At 34.2% G+C, this 19,393-nt stretch overlaps 1 protein-coding gene across 5 annotated transcripts in view; it reads left to right on the top strand.

Annotated features, from left to right (window-relative positions):
• The window catches only part of CNKSR2 (connector enhancer of kinase suppressor of Ras 2), a 242,303-nt gene that overhangs the window by 90,790 nt on the left and 132,120 nt on the right, over nt 1-19,393 (top strand). For all 5 annotated transcript variants that reach the window (XM_031445722.2, XM_031445723.2, XM_031445725.2 and 2 more), the window contains exons 5-6: nt 2,295-2,336; nt 13,620-13,739. In XM_031445722.2, coding sequence (XP_031301582.1) covers nt 2,295-2,336; nt 13,620-13,739 — 162 coding nt within the window. The remainder of the gene's footprint in view (nt 1-2,294; nt 2,337-13,619; nt 13,740-19,393) is intronic.

Below are 19,393 nucleotides of genomic sequence, written 5' to 3'. Positions count from 1 at the left end.
CAGTGCTGGGAGGGGGTACAATCTGCCCACCTGCCTCCCCCTGAGCGCAGCATCTGACTGCGGCATCAGGAGGGGGAGTGACCCACCCACCCACTGGGTAAGAGCTCAGCTCCTGACCCAGTGTTAGGAGGGGGCACGATCTGCTAGCCGACAGCCACTGGGAGCAGCGCAGACGAAGGCACCAATAGAGGGCCTCTGGAAACAACAAGCTGAGTTAGTGAAACAGGGCGAAGACGCAAAGACCTCTCGATAAAATCATTAAGAGCACACCGTCTCCAGGAGAACTAGATAATTGATACTCCTTAAGCCACAGTGCTAGAGAGGTATGAGCAATATGAAGACGCAGAGGAACCACTCCCAATTAAAAGATCAAGAGAAATCCCCTGAAAGCACGATCAAGGAAATAGACATTGATGGCCTACTACATCAAGATTTCAAAAAAGGAGTGATCAAAGTACTGAAGGAACTAAAAGAAATAGTGTTTAGAGATATAAAATATGTCAAACATGAAATAGAAGCTATAAAGAAGAACCAAGTAGAATTAGTAAACTCATTTGCTGAGATGAGAGCTGACCTAAAGGCTGTACAAAGCAGGCTAGATAATGCAGAAGAACGAATAAGTGACCATGAAGACAGGACAACAGAAAACACCCAATCAGAACAGCTGAGAGAAAAACAAATAAAAAACAATGAAAACAATATAAGGGACCTATGGGATAATATAAAGCGTGCCAATCTACGCATAATAGGGGTTCCAGAAGGGGAAGAAAGATCAAAGGGGATCGAAAAGGTTTTTGAAGAAATCATGACTGAAAACTTCCCAAACTTAAAGAAGGAATCAGATATCCAAGTACAGGAAGTTCAAAGGGTCCCAGACAGGAAGAACCCAAACAGACCCACACTAAGACATATCATAATCAAGATAGCCAGTGTCAAGGAAAAAGAAATTATCCTAAAGGCAGCAAGAGAAAAACAAAGAGTGAGTTACAAGGGAACCCCCCCATAAGGCTCTCAGCTGATTTCTCTACACAAACACTACAGGCCAGAAGGGAGTGGCAAGATATATTCAAAGTCCTGAATGAAAAAAAAGATGCAGCCTAGGATACTCTGTCTAGCAAGGCTATCCTTTACAATAGAAGGAGAGATAAAGAATTTCGCAGACAAGCAAAAACTAAAAGAGTTTAGCAACACTAAACCCATGCTAAAAGAAATATTCACAGGTCTACTCTAAATAGAAAAGAAGCAGGATGCTACAAAAATGAGAAACTCATAACTGGAAAGGAGATAACTGCCATGAATTACAAAAAGAATAAGCACAAAATTGTAAAAGAAGACATCTAAATCATTAAGAGTGGGAGAGGGAAGCAAGGAAAGCCACTGTGGAAAACAGTATGGTGATTCCTTAAAAGACTAGGAATAGACTTACCATAGGACCCAGGAATCCTGCTCCTGGGCATCTATCCAGAAGGAACCCTACTTCAGGATGACACCTGCATCCCAATGTTCATAGCAGCACTATTTACAATAGCCAAGACAGGGAAGCAGCCTAGATGTCCAACAACAGATGACTGAATAAAGAAGCTGTGGTATATTTATACGATAGAATACTATTCAGCCACAAAAACCGACAACATAACGTCATTTGCAGCAACATGGATGTTCCTGGAGGATGTCATTCTAAGTGAAGTAAGCCAGAAAGAGAAAGAAAAATACCATATGAGATCGCTTATATGAGGAATCTAAAAAATAAAAAAAAAATCAAAACAAAGCATAAATACAAAACAGAAACAGACTCATAGACATAGAATACAAACTTGCGGTTGCCAAGGGTGCCGGGGGGGGGGGTGGGAAGGGACAGACTGCGATTTTAAAATGCAGAATAGATAAACAAGATTATACTGTATAGCACAGGGAAAAATACACAAGATCTTGTGGTAGCTCATAACAAAAAAAAACTGTGACAATGAATATATGTATGTTCATGTATAACTGAAAAATTATGCTCTACACTAGAATTTGACACAACATTGTACAATAACTATAACTCAATTTAAAAATGTAAAATAAAATAAAATAAAATAAAATAAAAAAGAATATCCCTGTAACTGACCATCAGAGATAACTACTGTGAATATTTTGGCATATAGCATTCCAGGTTTTTTCCCCATTCTTATTGCTGTTTTTGCTTGAATTTTCAAGACTTTAAAATTGTAGTATAATTCCTAAGGAAGTATTTTTAAAAGAATGCTTGATTCTTTTTTAAACTAATGTGTCTGTTTCTTTTTCTTTTTTAGGATTGTACTGTATATGAAACAGAGAATAAAATTCTTCATGTGGTAAGTATACTTGGATTAATTTTCATCTTCATTAAAAATTTTATATTCCCTTTTTTAACTAGTTATTAAATTAAAAGCTGCAGCTTGTGAAAAAAAAGTAAGCCTGGTGTATTTTATAGGAAAAGTACAAAAGAGTCAAAATTTAACAGGTTATATTAGTTATAACTATTCTGTTGTAACTTAATAAAAAAAATAGGATACAGTATTTTAATGTAATATAAAGCAAGGTTGGAATATAATAAAATTAAGAATCTGGAGAAGACAATTTGATATTGGAATTTTTCACTGTTTATCTGTGACAAAAAGAGGTCAGAGAAAAATACTTGGTTGTATAACAGAAGTAATTCACCTCTACTGTCATTTGAATGAAATACTTCATAAAATATCAAACTGCCACTGCTGTGATTCTATACTCGCCAACCTTCTAGGTTTTAACATGACAATATTTTTTTAATCGATTAATGATCTTGCAGGTATTTTATTTTACTACTAGAAATATTGAGTGTGAGTACATTATACTTTGTAGAAAGGCATCTTCTTTCTTCTTAGTCCACAGTTTGCTGCTTTTTTTGTAAATCTATTTCTTAGTTGGTGCTGTTCTGTCCTAATGATTTCACCTCTTTTAGAAATGCGGGACAACATAAGCAACATTGAAGTTTAGAAATGAATGCAGTATATTTACTTTGGCAATTTGAGACCTTAAAGATCTTTTCTAATGATGATCGAGACAGTGGAAGGCACTAACCAGTCAGTTCAGCTCAGAAAGCACTTGTATTTCCGTGTTCTTACTCTACTTCCCTTCCTGGCCTTTGTATGCAATATGGCCCAGCCTTCACTACAGGGTCGTGTCCTTGTGTATTACTTTTCTCACAATAAGAGTTATTTTTTAAAAAAATAATAAAATAGTATACCAACAGATTCAGTGTCTAGTGCGGGCCTGTTCCTTGATTCAGAGAGTGTCCTCACACGATTGAAGGGGCGAGGAAGCTCTCTGGGGTCTCTTTTACAAGGACTCTGATCCCATTCAAGAGGGTTCCAAACTCATAACTTAATCACTTTTCACATGCTCCACTTCCAGATACCATCACCTTGGGGTTTTAACATAGGAATTTGGGAGGTTCACAAACATTGAGTCTATAACAGATGGTGAGGAATAAGAAAGTATGTGAGTTCTCACTAATATTTTTAAAATGAGGGTTTTTAATGATAGCTCAAAAAGATAATGCAAATGTCATTGGATTTATATATTTTTTAAAGAAACAAGCTCTGCATTTCTAAGTTAAATCATAAAGACTACCATGACTTTCCAGTGGCAGTCATCCTCAGAAAACAAAATATAAATTTTCATCTTATCAATTCATAAGCACAAATACACACACTGTTACACACACTAAAAATATCCAAATAATATCCAAATGCTGGTGAGAATCTGATGAAATTGGAATGGACATACTTCACTGCTTGGCATGTACATTCATAAAACCTTTTTAAGTTTTAGTCAATTTTAGGGCTCAAAAACATTAATACTAACATGTAGTATTTACAGTATACCTCAGGCACTATTTTAAATGCTCTATGCAAACTAACTCATTTGTTCCTCATAAAGGTGCGTGCTATTACTGTCATCTCCATTTTACAGATGAGGAAACTGAAACACAGATAGTTTGGATGACTTTCCCAAAGTGACATAGTTGAAAAGGGTTTAGGACAGGATTTTAACTCAAGTAGTCTGGCCCCAGAATTCATATTCCAATACTATTTTGGAAATCTAGTCTAAAAATAAATTCTAAAACACAGTAACATTTTCTATGGAAAATATTTATAGCAGCACTATATGTAATAATGAAAAATAGGAAATAATAGGGTAATGCTTTGGTAAAGTATGGTGCATTCACAGGATGAAATATTTACTGTTCATAGTTACTATTTGAAATTTTATTTGTGAATATATGATTTTTAAATAAACTATTCATACATAAATGTATGAATATACCTAAAATATTTTGTGCCAAAATTAATGGAAAGATTCTAAATGATAATGTTAAGTAAAAACCAGGGTAAAGCATTATAAACAGAATAAATCATCATTGAAAATTGGGAAAGAAAATATTCTATATTAATATCTACTGTTGTAAGATAACAGCTGATTTTTCGTTTGTTTCAGATGTCCTCTCCATTTCCTTCAGTTAGTTTGCATTATTTTTATAATGAAAAATTATAAAAGTATACATTTAGTATCTTTATAATCCTGATGGCCTTTAATGGATAATTTTATGCTACACGTAGTGAAATAGTCATAAGTGACTTGGACTATCCTTAGGCTAGATTTCCTGTTCACCCTTCTTATCTTTACAATTGGAGAGAGTTGTTTATGCTTAAAATGGGAAAGTAGTAGACTCTGAAGACCAAAAAGCTGGGCAGAAAGGAGGGTTGGTTGTTTGTTTGCAGTAGTAGACAGAGATGTCTATTAATGTGAAATGTGAGAATGAATCAAAGGAGACTGGACAGCTTGAGTTTCCTTGGAATTTGCCATTAAATATAATGGAACAGATGGCAGAGTGCAACCGTAAAGGACAAAGAGAAGTGCAGATATTAGGGTACTGTTTTTCTGAATGGCTGTCAACTGATGATAAAGAGTAATGTATTTCACCTCTCGATCTGATACTCCCTCTCGGTTAGGCTTTGTCCTTGATTACACACATTCCCTGGCATGTTGGAGCCATCGGTTTTTGCTCTGCCCAGATCACTGTTTTATACAGTAAAACAGTTACAGGGAATCTGGAGTTCTCTTCAGTTCTGTACCCTACTTCCTGCCCATTCCTACCTTTCATTACAGGCTTTGACTCTGGGGAGAGAAGCATTCCTGAGAAGCCATTTCAGACCTTGTGCTTTAGCAGACTTACTCTGCTTGTCACAGCCCTGCTGCTCTAGTTGGTGAGCCAGGAACACTTTTCAGCTTTGATAAACTCATGGAAATGCCAGGCTAGGCATGAGCATTAGAGTCACACTGTTTATGTTAGATTGTACTGAGCTCAAATACACCTTTGACGTTAACCAACAGTGTGGTCTTGTATATGGCATTTAATTGTACTAGCATTTTAACCCCATTGTTTTTATAAACATAATAAGAGGAATAAATAGACTGAATGCCTATTTTATTATTTTACTGTTAGTATTATCTTTTAATTGTATAGTACTTTACAGTTTACAGGGCATTTTCGTGAATGCTGTCTCCTCTTCTCTCTCCTCTCTTTATTTATTTTTTGTTTGTTTGTTACTTTTTTAGGTTTGATTGTGAATTAGGCTTATTTTGGCCAGTTAACTATCTGTTTTATTTCATGATCTTTTTGTATATAATTTTTCCCTTTCTTTAAATGTTGACCTCTACTCCTAAGATCCATTTCGGCTGTGATTATTGTGCCTTCTCTGCTATAGACTAGAAATGGCTAAAACTGTATAGAACCAACAGTTGGGTTAAGAGAAGAGCTTGGAGGAGAAAATAAGCTCATCTTAGGCTTTGCGCCACCGTCTGCATCCTGTCGTTTATGTAGCCATAGTTTTCCTCCCCTAATCTCCCAAAACCTTGAAGATGTAAGTACTAGGGCAACACCATGCCCCATAATAAAATAAAAGTGATCATATTAATATTTTACTTTTAGAGATGTCTTAAAAACAGTGCACTCTAATGATTTTATAAAAATAATTTTCTTTTGGTCTTCAGAAGGTCCTTGATGCTGTGAAAAGGCAGCTTTGCCAGTTAGTAGACTCTTCTCTAAGCTGTGGTCTTGGTCCATTGCAAACTGAATGCTTTTGTATGGTTGACATTTTGGTTGTAACTGTAGCATTTGAACATACAAATTATGGTTAACTGCATTAAAACATGAATTCTAATACTGGGTTTTGTAGATGAAAAGCATTCAGATGCTTTTTTTTTTATTTTGAAGTTAATGCTATCTTGGCCCCCCTTCACAATCTTTCTGGCCAGCCCAAAGAATTACACTAATACTGTTACTGAAATGGGCACTGATTTCTTGAGTATTGTATTAGATTATCTTCAGGTTTTGGCAGTTTGATGGTTTATTGCCTTATAAATTATTTTAACTATAAATTAAATTCCAGACAACCGATGTCCTATTCAGGAATGAAGAAATCCAATCAGAACATGATGGAGTTAGATGTTTGTCTTTTCTGTGATGGAAAAAGATGTATATATACTAAAGGGAATGTGACCGCACATAAAAAATTAAAATAATCTGTTTTTAGTGTGCCTTACTATAATTTGGATAGACAGTGTATAAGTTGATATATTTATGGATGTTCTTACTAACATCGTATTTGCTGAACACAGTATGCATTGTAAAATACTTTCATAATCAGGCTGACTCTGAGTGTACAATCCTTGTTCTCAAAGAGTATTTGTTTTTGTTGTGGAATCAAGTGAGGAAGAGTAATGCAGAAAGAGCACCAATTTGAGAGTTAAAGAGGTTTTGTGTCCTCATCCCGTTCTGGCACTTGTTCACTTCAGCTGTGAACAAACTAAATTAGCCTCTCTGATTAAGTCAGGGGATTGGAGTGTCTGATTTTAAAGGTCTAAATGCCATAATTCTTTGATGACTAACTCAAAATCAGTAGAAAACACGATGGCCACATAAAGAGATAAACTGAAGGACTGTCTTAATCTAAGACCACACTTAATGTGATCAAAGAGACTGGATTTTTTTAAACTATGGTTTTTGTCACCCTAAATGTAAAGATTTCTTCGAGGTAATTGAATCATTCTGGAGATGGAAATCACACAGTAACTTAAAGGAAGCTTACTCTAAATAATTGTTAACCTATGATAGAAGAGTACTTATATAGATGTAAAGAGACTCTAAAGCTTGTCCTCAGACTCGGGGAGAGTACCCAAGGAAGGACAGCTTGTAGGTAGACACCCTCCCCCACACCGAGGATAAATCCATGATTTATTCTGTGTTTATAATGCTTTTAATCTGGTTTTTAATTATCGTTTTGTTCCTGCAGTATCCCTTCAGCACCTTTTAGTGACAAAAATTTAACATTGTGCTTATTGTGCTTATTATAAAGCAGAAATATTCATAAAGTCCTACCTATTATCATAGAGCAAGCACTGAAGGACGAATTTGAAGCTGAGACCCAGTAAATTAATAACTGGTACCATGTGATTAGCTCTTTTCTCCATAAAATCACATATGACAACTTTGAATTTTTCTACTATAATTAAAGACATTGCTTCCAGGTTTCTGCTGTTTGTTCCCTATTTGCCCATAAACTGAATATACAATGCCTGGATTTTCCAGAAGCTCATCCAGTTGTAACAAACTGCTTCACTCTTGCTATTTGAATCTGAAGTAAATTATCTTCCTAATAACCTATATCTTAGTTGAGCCACTAATATATCCAGATCCTTATCAATCGTGAGCCTAGAAAGTAGGGTGCCTTCTAATGAGTGCTCTCATCTGTCTGGGGACTCCTGGCTCTATTTCCCTATTGGAAATCAGAGGAGTGGTGGAGGCTCTTGTCTCAACTTTCATTCATATTACGATGTCTCAGGAAGGTCATCGTAAGTAAGCTGGAAGTGTCACGAGTCCACTTCTTGCTCATCAAAGTAGGTGCACAGTGGGACTGATGTTCTGTCACTGTTCAGTACTAACCTCATAATTCTTAGATGATTGTTGTTTTTAAAATGTTCTTGCTTCTTTTCCGTTATCAGAAACACAACAGCAGCATGCTTAACATCAGTCATGTTAAGGACAAAGCCAAATATTTCACTGGAAACACTATCCCAGGTTGTGAAATCCTTGAATGTAGCAGTTGCCATTTGAATCATGTAGCAGATACTCAGTGATTGTTGATTTAATGAAGCAGTGGTGGTGGTTTCTTTCCACTTTGCTAATTGTTTTATTGAGCTTTTCCCCCACCATCAGAGTTCGAAACCTAAATGGATCACGGTTTTCTAGGCCTTGTTGGAACAAAGTTGATATGACCTTTATTATTTATTTGCACCTACAGTTGCTTTCTGAAGCTATTTGAAACTCTTAATCTTTGTTGTATACAGATATAATTTTTACATTGGTTTAAAATTGAAATTTTACTCTATCATATTAGTTTTTAAGTTTAAAAATTGTTTCTCATTCAGTTCTCTTTATTCATATGAGCAAGAAATTCTTCCTGCATTAGGAACTATGTATGTAGAATAATACTTTTAAATATCAATTTAAATTCTGTTTGTGAACTCTTTCAAAGTTACCAATGATTGTTCACTCCTGTCTTGTTAGGAAACTATCATAGCTAGAAGTGCAAAATTGCTAGCTCAACAGTACTCAAGTACTGAGGATACTGTATTTCTGAATGAGGCTTACATCATTTAGAGTTCTCACTGTTTAATATTTAAATAAATGTGTAATATTTTGTAAAAAAACAAAGCCTGTCTTGTTCACCAGATACAATGCAAATGTATCCTAAATTGACACAGAGTTGCATGATTTTTAATACTGAATTATACTAACATATAAGCCAATGACATAAATACATGCTCTGTCCTCTAGACTATTTTAATTGAAGTATCCATTTACCTCAATAACTACTTTAGTGTGTATACACTATTTACCAAAATTAAACTTTTTGTTTTTATTTTCCATGTTATTGATAAGAAACCTGGATTGTTTAAGCTGTACTTAAATTGTAACTTTGATGACATTCTTCCATCTTAAAATGCATATTCATCTGTTTATTGTTTGCTCAGTTTATCTTAGTTTTATACTCTTGTTCCTTTTATATAATGTATATACCCAGAAGTAGGAATTTCCTTTTGTAAAACCTTTTGTTAAGCTTATGAGCCTGAAGTTCTTTCCTATATCAGATGAATTTCTGATTTTTAATCTAAATTTAATCTTCATTTCCTCCAATATACTAGAAGAATAACTGACCAGTACTTCCCTTACTTAGAAAAGTATAAATAAAAATACTTTTAAGTAGCTCAGTCATGTCTGTCTGGCTAAGTGTGCTCCAAGGCTGATAAAGGATTTCTTTCTTACTCCTTACCTTTTCACTATTGTTTGTACTTAGAACACTTTCTGCATTTCCTTTCTTTTTTAAAATACAGTAGCTGAAGCTTCACATATTGATCTGGAAAGTGTCTGGTAAATTCAGTAATAATGAAGGAATGCTGTTCAGAGATAATGAAATAATGCTATCTGTTATTGGTTAGTATATTGATGTTGAGTTGCTGTTTTTCAAATCTCCACAGTGACTAAAATGTTGTTTTTACAACTGTTAAAGCCATTATTTATTTTATACTAAGTGCGCTATATTCGGATCTTTTTCTCCCTTAGGAACTTTCAGATTTGGGTGAACCAGCCATACACAATATATGCAAATCTATATAAAATATAATATGAATATAGAACATAGTATGAATACCTCCCATTTCTTCCTGAGAATATGCTCTATTAATTATATTAATTCATACTTGAAATTAATATAAACAAATGGAAAGAAAAAAAATAACAAAATCATTAAATCCAGCCTGTGACACTCTTCTGTTTTTAAAAGTTTCTTAAGTCATAGCTAGCCCTGTCTGTTAACTGCTATTCAGTCACTAATCCTTTGTTGCCATCTTGGGTAGTTTATAACAGAATCCAGAGGGTCAGTTATAATACTCATTACCATTTTATGTTCCCTTTAGCTTTATTAAAGGCATATTACTTACTAGGCTTTAATTTAAAATTTAAAACTCTCCTTCTGTTTTTAAAACTTAAGATAAATAGAATTTAAAATCCTTTGGTATAAATATTACCAAAAAAAATCAGAAGAATCCCTTTTATACAAGTGGTTACCAGTCATCTTCTACGTAGAACAGAGTTGTCCTTTTGCTGCTAAAATTGCTTTAAGTTTTCCCAGAGAGCTATGTCTTTCAGTCTCAGATCTACTAGTCCTTATCTGAACTGCATTCTAAATTGCAGGAACACTTGCAGGCTCACCTTATATTTCATTATACTGTGTAGTTTAAACATGTTATACAATATCCATTTAATACTGACATAGATTTTTAAACAATACAAAGTGAAACTGATCAAAAACAAGTAGAGATTTAAGGATCGCAATAAGAGATGGTAAGCATAATGATGAAGAATTCAAGTGTTTCCTTTGCCAAGGCAATGACCTTGATCTATTTATTTAGCCTTGTTTTCTCATCTGGTAAATTGGCTGTAGTAATAACTACTTCAGGAAGTTGTTAGAAGGATACATGAAATAATGAAGTATTTAGCGTAGTGCCAGACACATGAGTACGTACTCTATAATATTGTTGTTAACTTATAATAATAAAGAATGTATTTTTCTTGCTATGCTACAATATAGTTAATCTTTTTCTGGGATACACTACTAGGTAGCAATAAATAATACAGTGTTTTAAAATGATAACAGCATAATACCACGATTTCACTGAATGAACAAATTCACTTTTTACAAGAACATGTTAAATATATTATATAAAACAGGCAGCAGTCTTTCTATTATTTTTTCCAAGATTTTTAATCTATTAAATCCTGATAGCTTTGCTGGTAAAGTCAATGTTTTGCTCATCTCATATTCCCAGCAGATCTAGCACATAGGAGGCATTTGGCAAACAAAATTACTTAAGAAGAGGAATCCGAAAAAATGATTTTCAACTTAATACGGTGGATTTAATTGGTGTTTTCTTTTTTGTTAAAACTTTTACAGTCTAGTATTTCTGCCTTTCCTCTTTCTCCACTTCTAAGTGCTGCCAGTGCTTGAATAGGAGAGCTACTATTGCTCATTACCAGTGTGTTACATGAGGGCACGAGTGTTGTCTTGCACACATGTTGGCCCATTTTTATCCATTACCTTCCTATTGATTTATACATTGGACTCTTGAAATATGCTTCAATTTGTAGAAACCACAAAGTGTTCCTTTTAGCATACTGAGTTCCTAACTTTCAGATTATAATGCAATTAAAGTATCCTATATAGAAACCCTTCAGAATTAACAATGTTATCTTTCCCCTTGAGACAAAGAGAAAATAAGAATGAAAATGTAACCACATATGGAAGGAAAGGAATCTGAAAAAGATTTAAATCTACTCCAAGTTGTTTTTCTTCCTGTCAAGCAGCAGCAGTTTGAACTGCAGCCAGTTTTTATATGTTAAGTGCTTCCATTGTATCCTTTTCCCCATGGCTGCTGATGAATATTTTCAAGAAGAATTTAAAATAACACAGAGAGAGAAAGTGGGGTCCCAGGATGGGCTCCATAGTATGTGAGACCCAATGCAAAATGAAAACATCGAGCCCCTTGTTCAAAAACAGTTGAGAATTCCAAAATGTCAACAGCAGAATATAATACTAAATGCACGCCCTTGTGCGATTACACAGGTCACACGTCCATGAAGCCGGCCCTGTGGGGTTCTCTATTTTTAAGAGGTGGTCTTCCTGTTGGCACTTTGCTTAGCAGCTCTTCAGGGTAAATGCCTTCATTATATCTCTTGAGAACATTGAAACTTGAACATCAGAGAGAGTACAGCTGTGAACTGTCCATCATGACCAAGCAGTGTGATTACTGGTCATTGTAAGATGGTCAACAAGGCCATGGAACTAAGAATAATGAGATAATTCATCCCATGAATGGGAGGTGAACCCTATAAGGGTCGAGAAAGCAACAGGGAGAGAATAAGCATTTATTTAGTGTCTTCTTTGGACAGGATCCATATTAGGCTCTTTTTTTATACGTTATCCTGATCTGTCATGTAAGCGATATGAAGTGATTTTATTACCCCATTTTCTACATAAGTAAACTGAACCCCAAGGATATAAAATGACTTGTTCACAGTCACACAGGAGGTAACTGGCAGTGTGGGGATTGCCTAAATCTCTTCGTACCAAGCCCATGTTCTTTCCATGCTGGCCACTATCAGTCCGTAGATGCTGATAGCCACAATAAAAGTGCAGCCTTGAGAAGCAGATGCAAAAAGCAGGACTGCAATGAGGGAGAGAAATTTAGCCTGTCAGTTTCTGTGGAGTAAGGAAGCTGAACCCAGCACAGACTGAGGCTGTAGACAATTTATGAAATGTAGCAAATAAAGTCATTATCCTGAGCAGGCGGAGGGAACTATCTCCCTTACAGTAGAGTGATGCAGTGGTCACAGAACGAATGTAACATGTTGGAGATGGATAGAAGGTCACACCCTGAGTGCTGCAAAATTGTGGGTCCTCTTACAGTAAAGGCAATAAATAAATAAAAATATAATAAAACAGTCTCAAATGGTGAACAATCAGGCTTCAGTAAATATATTAAGTCTATGAAGCATCCAAGGGCCAGAACATTTTAGAACACTATATTCCAAGCTTCATTCACCTGTGTTCTTATTTATTCATGATTTTACCATGTCCAAGACTTAACCATACCATTCTGGATATAACGTACATTTAAAATCTATTACTCTCTATCAGCATGAATAGATTTGTCCTAACTATAAGCACTAGCTTTCTGTCCACAGTCAAGCCAATCTACTAATTGTTACAGGTCATTTGCTCTTCAGTTTATTCAGCTTATATTTATTGAGTACCTTATATGTGTTAGGATTTGTCTGTTATGGATAGGGCAGGAAGACAAGTCAGATGAGTAGGACATAGTATATGCCTTAGAGGGTTTTAGAATGGAGTTATCATGCAATTTTAGACTGTTCCTAGAATACTAAGAAAGCAGGATTGAGGAAGTGCCAGACTTTGCCTGGAGGAGGGGGCAAACTTTATATAAAGGTAACCTTGAGCAGGAAAAAGTAGACAAATAAGTAGAAGGAGTCCACCAAGCAGATTTGGGAGATTCATCTTCCCTGGACTTTGGTTGGAATTTTCTTTTTGACTTTTCTAATTATGAAGTAAAAACCATCAACATTTTCTAAATTATTGAATTCACTTCCATCCAGTAGTTGTTATCAATAAGTTCTCAGATTATTAAGATTGTTTAGAAACAATCATTTTATTTTAGGTCAGATGAATCAAATAATGGAAACAAAACATAACCATAACTTCCTTGAATATTTTGCTGCATAGTTCTTATATCCATAATTTAGAATATAGGTGTGTTGTTTAACCTGAATACCTTTTTAATACAGATTGTATAGAATAAAATGCCAACTACTGTCTTCTACTGTTTCTTTTATTTTTCCTTGTAAAAAAATGTTATAATAAAAAGTGATGTTTATGCTACTTACAACATGTGTTTACCATAATTTTTGTTGTTTTCAGTGTAAAACTCTTTCTGGAGTCTGTGACCACATCATATCCCTGTCCTCAGATCCTCTGGTTTCACAGTCTGCCCACCTTGAAGTGATTCAGCTGGCAAACATCAAACCAAGTGAAGGGCTGGTAAGAGATACCATGTTTATCAAAGCCTCCATCCATCAACAGCTAATGATTTGGGCAGAACAGCCCCCAAATATGGGAATCTATGAATTTTAATAAAGTTTGAATGTTTTGGTATATTTTTCTAGAGGAATTAAGGTAATGGGAGTTAGTCATTATAAGAAATTTTGTAGAGATAAATGAAAGAGAAGTTTAAATGGTGATTTCTGAATTATCCTATTTACTTTGATAAATAAATTCGCTTTAATTATATTTTTCACCCCCTACCAAAGTTCCTTAGGTTTAAAGGAAGTTTAAATTAAGAACCATAGTGTTACCTTACCCATGCAAATTGTTGTTTTGTTTATTATGCTTTTATTTGTTGCAATTTTACTAGGTCTCTCTTCCCTTAGGTTGTGTAAGCTAAACAAACTCAATATTCTTTATAACTCTCATCCATTCTTTCTTTTAAGGGTGAGTAAGCAGATGGCTATTGCCAAAACAAGGCTAACATCTATGAGATGTATTTTTTATTATGTAATAATAAAGATAATCATTTTCTGTATTTTGTTCACCTGATTAAAAATTGCATTGGTTCTAAATTTAACCCAAGGGAGAACTTTTTCTTTAATAAGCCTCTAAAAAGAAAGCATATAATATTAATATTAATGAGGGAGAAACAAAAAAACCAAGAAAATGGCTAGAAAATACCTTACCTACTACACAACTGTTACATGTTAGTTTGGTTCTACGGTGTTTCTACTTTCTCCTTATAGATGAATTTTCTAAGGATACTATTAATGATATTTTAGGAAATAGCAATCTTGGAAACTAGTGTTAACAATTTAATTCAGATAATATATTCTTAAAGCTCTCTAAGCAGGTAAATTCTTACGTGGGTTTTCTTCTTCAGTTGTATATGTATATCTATATAACTGTATCCGAGGGGAAAGCCTTCATTGATTACCAGTGATTTTTTTTAGTTTAAAGCCATGTGTCCTATAGAGTGACTTTTCTCCTGATATGTAGCAACTTACTTTTGGGTAACCATAGCTCCTCGTGCTTTTGTGGCTTTTATCCATGTTTTCCTGGGAAGATGGAAACCAGCATCTAAGACATAGCCAAAGTATGTTGTCATTGTAACCTATGTGTTATATCTAACTTTGATTAGTTTTAAAATCTTATTTCTAACATTTATAAAGTTACTTGAAGTAATAATGATGATTTTACATTCTTAGTATTCTTTTTTTGTTAACTTTACAAAGTACAGTTTTATTTAAAACATCTTTCCACCTATTAAAGATTTTCCTTTCTATATCTACCCTTTCATTAGTTCTGAAGGAAAGAAAGCTCTCTAAGCATGATTTGTAGAATGGGAAATTATGAACTAATGTATTATATTAGACTAGATAGAAGTCAGAAAACCTGGATGCAAATCACTTACATAAAATATAGCTGTGAGTGTGATCTGGAGGTGATGGAGTAAATTTAACCTCCTTGGCCTTGATATTTCATCTGCAGAATTTTGGGGGCAGGAAGGAGTGGACTAGTTCCTCTCTAGTGGACTAGTTCCTCTCTATAGTTTCCTCTAGCTCTATAAGTTTGTGGTTCTAAGAATGGTATTGTTCTGAGAAAAGAGCCTGATTTTTTCCCTCTAATTGCCACTGAAATCATGGGAAAAAATAACCATGTGAAGTGAGTCAACACAGTGCTAATTAACGGACTGGATGAAGTCTTGGTGGTGGTGTTTTTCTTAATGAAGGGATAACCCTGGACAGGTCTTTTATTTTTTTAATTCCAGGGAAGTAGATCCGAGTCTGCTCTTTGGAATAGTCATGAACTTAAAATGCTAAGAACCAGATTCAGTTAGTATGGGAAAGAACTTCAAGAGAAAAGAAAGGAAGTGCCTACCATTTGCCAGGTATCATCCTCACAGCTCTATAGAGTAGGTATTAATTTTCTCATTTTGCACATGAGAAAATGGAATTACACATCTTCACCAATTTGCCCTGTATGACATACAGGTAAATACACAGTAGAGGCAGGGTTTAAATCCAGGTAAATCTAAATGAGGTACATCTTATGAAAGCTTGTTCCATTATCCCACATTTAAACTTGAAATTGGTAATGTGACATATGAGAAGTTTAGGGGGATTACTTTAAAACTGGAACTACTTAGAAAAATCCATTCTAAAGAACAATCGTCAGCACTTCATTGGGAAAGTATTTCCAAGAGAGGGAAAGAAAAACCTAGCATATTGAATATTAATAAAAAGAGTTAATTATAAAACTATTTCTTGTGATTCATTTTAAAGAGGAGATAACCAAGTAGAATTTTTATGTGACTTACTCAAGGTATCATTGTAAAAACCAGCCACTTTTAAGTAAGTTTCGTCAGTCACATTTGAAATAGATTTGAGGATTTTGGTAACATTTAACATGTGCTTAGCCATAGGAAGTGTCTAAATGAAGGAAAGAAATAGAAAGAGGTGGGAGAGTACCAAGCTTTAATGAAGTTTAATCAGCTTAAAACATCTGCAGAAGCTCTTCTGCCTGTTTCAAAACAGAATGTCTCTCATAGGTAAATAGTAACTGTTTTGTTCTTGCACTAATAGGCTGGATAGATCGTTCATCAGCTTTCTACCTAATTAGTCCTATCTCCTAGGACTTCTTATTTTTGAGTCCTGGGCATTATAAGGAATGATGGGAAACATGCTTAGTAATGGTTAAAACATATCAAACTAGTCTAAAATGCTTTTAAATAGCAATAATTGGCAGAAAATTAAAGGAAGGAAAATGAGAGCTACTGGAACATATCAGAACTAGATCAGAGCCAAGAGATGGGTTGAAAAGAGAGGAAAGGGCTTGGGGGTCATCCTTGGGGAAGCCTCTTTGCCTCAGAGTTCTTCTGCTCTTTAGGCACTTGGACTATCTCCAATTATGCCTTATTCCATTGACTTGACTATGAGGTTGCTTTGGCTCCGGATGGTTAACTGACTTTTGAAACAGTGAAGCAAATGTTATTTTGGCAAGCTGAGCTAAAGAGAGGGAGCTGTTAGAGTCAGCTCCAGAATTAATTAATTGGTTTAAAAAAAATGAAAGAAGAATGAAAATTTTGATGAAATGGAAGACCACATTTGTTCAGTGCCAGAAAAAAGAGCCATTTGAATTACATGTCCTCCTGCTGTTTGACCATTTCTCAGAGGCGACCAGGTGATGAGATGTATTTCTGTGGTCTGTTCGTTATTCAGAAGATGATTAATTTGAAATTCATTCAAGCAACTTGTTTCTTCTCTTACTTTCTTTTGGTGCCTGACTTTTGGCCATTTTTCTCATTAGTACTGCAAGAGGGAGATGAGAAGGATGAAGAAGTCAGTCTTGATTATTAAAAGCAATTACAACAAATGGTTTATTTAGGTTAGAAACAGAAATATTGCATAAAACAAAATATCTTCATTCTCTGGGGCATTTAAAAATGTGCTTTATTTCTATTTTATTGCTCATAACTTTGAAGTTGCTAGAATTGAACTCTGTATACATAGCTAAGATCCTTCTTTAAGCATTTATATTTTTATCCATCTGAAAAAAATTAGATTAAACATAAATTATATAACATTTAATTATATATAAATAATGATGAAATCCTCTTCCTATAACTATTAGATACTTGCTTTAGCTTACAATTGCCACTTAAAGTTCCTGGTATGTGCAATAATTACATACAAATTTTATTTCCTAAGTTATAACTAGATTATCTCCATGATTTCCTATTATCCCAATGACTATAATGTCTTTTCCAAACATTTATCTTACTTAGGTTACTAGACTTTCTCTATGACCTGATCATTTATGAAACGATGTAGAGCTCTTGTCAAACACTTTAATTCATAATCAGTAATGCAGTGTTGAAAGAAGTGTGGAGACAAATATAATAAACTTCTGCTTAGAGTTGTCAGAAAAAATGGGTGATTAAAATAAATTTATAGAATATCGAATCCAGTTACTCTTTTTTGTGTGTAGATAGATAGATAGATAGATAGATAGATAGATTTGAAGTATGGTCAGTTTACAGGGTTGTGTCAATTTCTGGTGTACAGCATAATGCTACAGTCATACATGAACATAGCTATATTCATTTTCATATTCTTTTTCACCGTAAGTTACTACAAGATATTGAATATAGTACCCTGTGCTATACAGTATGAACTTGTTGTTTATCTATTGCATATATATTAGTATCTGCAAATCTTGAACTCTCACATTACACAGAGTGTATGTGTGCTAGAGAGGTCTTAGTCTTTTTAGAATAGATGTTAAACAGTGACTGTTTTGACTCAATATCTACAGTTGCCAAATATGTTCTAATAAGAAAAGTGAAAGTGTACAACTTTCCTAACTATCAATAAATCTGTAAATTAGGAGCCTGGTGGTTGAGAGTGTGGTCGGGAGTGAGATTGCCTGGTCTTGAAACCTGGCTTCACCTTGAGCCAACTGCCCTGCCTCTCTGTACTTTAGTTTCCTTACTTCTAAGGCAGAGGTAATGATAGTTTATGTCGCATAGACTACTGTGAAATAAATGTTAAACACTTATGACTGTCCCTAGCACATTTTATCAAGTAGATGTTAGTGATGATGGTGATAAATAATGATGAGTGATGATTGTTTTGTGTGTCCAAGCAATATATATTGCTTCTTTCTTTGGCCTTTTCCACTTAATCCTCTCATAATCCTTCTATGTAAACCAACTAAAACAAAATTTAATGTTTAGCTCTTACAAATGTACTTGAAAATCCTTTATTAATTTGATGTCATTTTGTTAATTCCTGTAGGGGAAAAGATTGCAAGGATCTTGTCCTCTTCTAGGTTCTATAGTAGCACCATTATATTATCTTTCAATAAATAATGTGATAAATATTAACCTCAAAACTATTTTATATAGTTGTCACCAGTATATAGTTGAATATTACCACATGTTTATAGCCAAGAACTACTAGCCAATTTCTTAATTAATTCTACTTGTACTTTTGTTGAGATTAGTTATGTATTTTGTATAAACTGGTGAACTTTCATATAAGAAACTAGAATTCACAGATAAATGAACATCTTTCAAAATTGCATTCATTTTGTTTCACACTAGAGACCCAGGTTCGGCCATTTTTGGAACTAATGCCAACATCTTAGACATATGACATTATTGAAATGACTTTTCAGAATTAAAACCTACCCAATGACTTCTTAATAGTTCCATACTATGAATTTACTGCTTCTTGTTTTTCTTACTTATTTTCAACGAAAACACATGTACATTCAAGTGTCTAAATTTATAATTGACATAAAGGTATGGGAAATTAGCATAGTAGTTGTCTACTTTACGTAATTGCTTCAATGAATGCTTTTTCTGAAATGCTGTTGTTAGTTATTGTTAAGTCCCTTATACTTTAGACTTCACATTTGTTAAAATTAGTATTTTTTAATTTTTAAAATCAGTATTTTGAAATGCAAAGCACTTTTGAAGTAAAACTCTGATTTTTTTTCCCCAAAGAGAATTTAAAGTAACAGAATTCTCCTCACACAAGGAAAAAAGGCCTTCACTGAATCATTTATTTTTTTCTGATTTACTTAAATGAAAATATTTCAGTATTCAAAATGTGAACATTTTCTTGTGATTTTTTTTTAAG

The sequence above is a fragment of the Camelus dromedarius genome, chromosome X (genome assembly GCF_036321535.1).
Source record: "Camelus dromedarius isolate mCamDro1 chromosome X, mCamDro1.pat, whole genome shotgun sequence".
NCBI classification, from domain to species: Eukaryota; Metazoa; Chordata; class Mammalia; order Artiodactyla; family Camelidae; genus Camelus; species Camelus dromedarius.
This window is presented reverse-complemented; position numbering and strand designations above follow the sequence as displayed.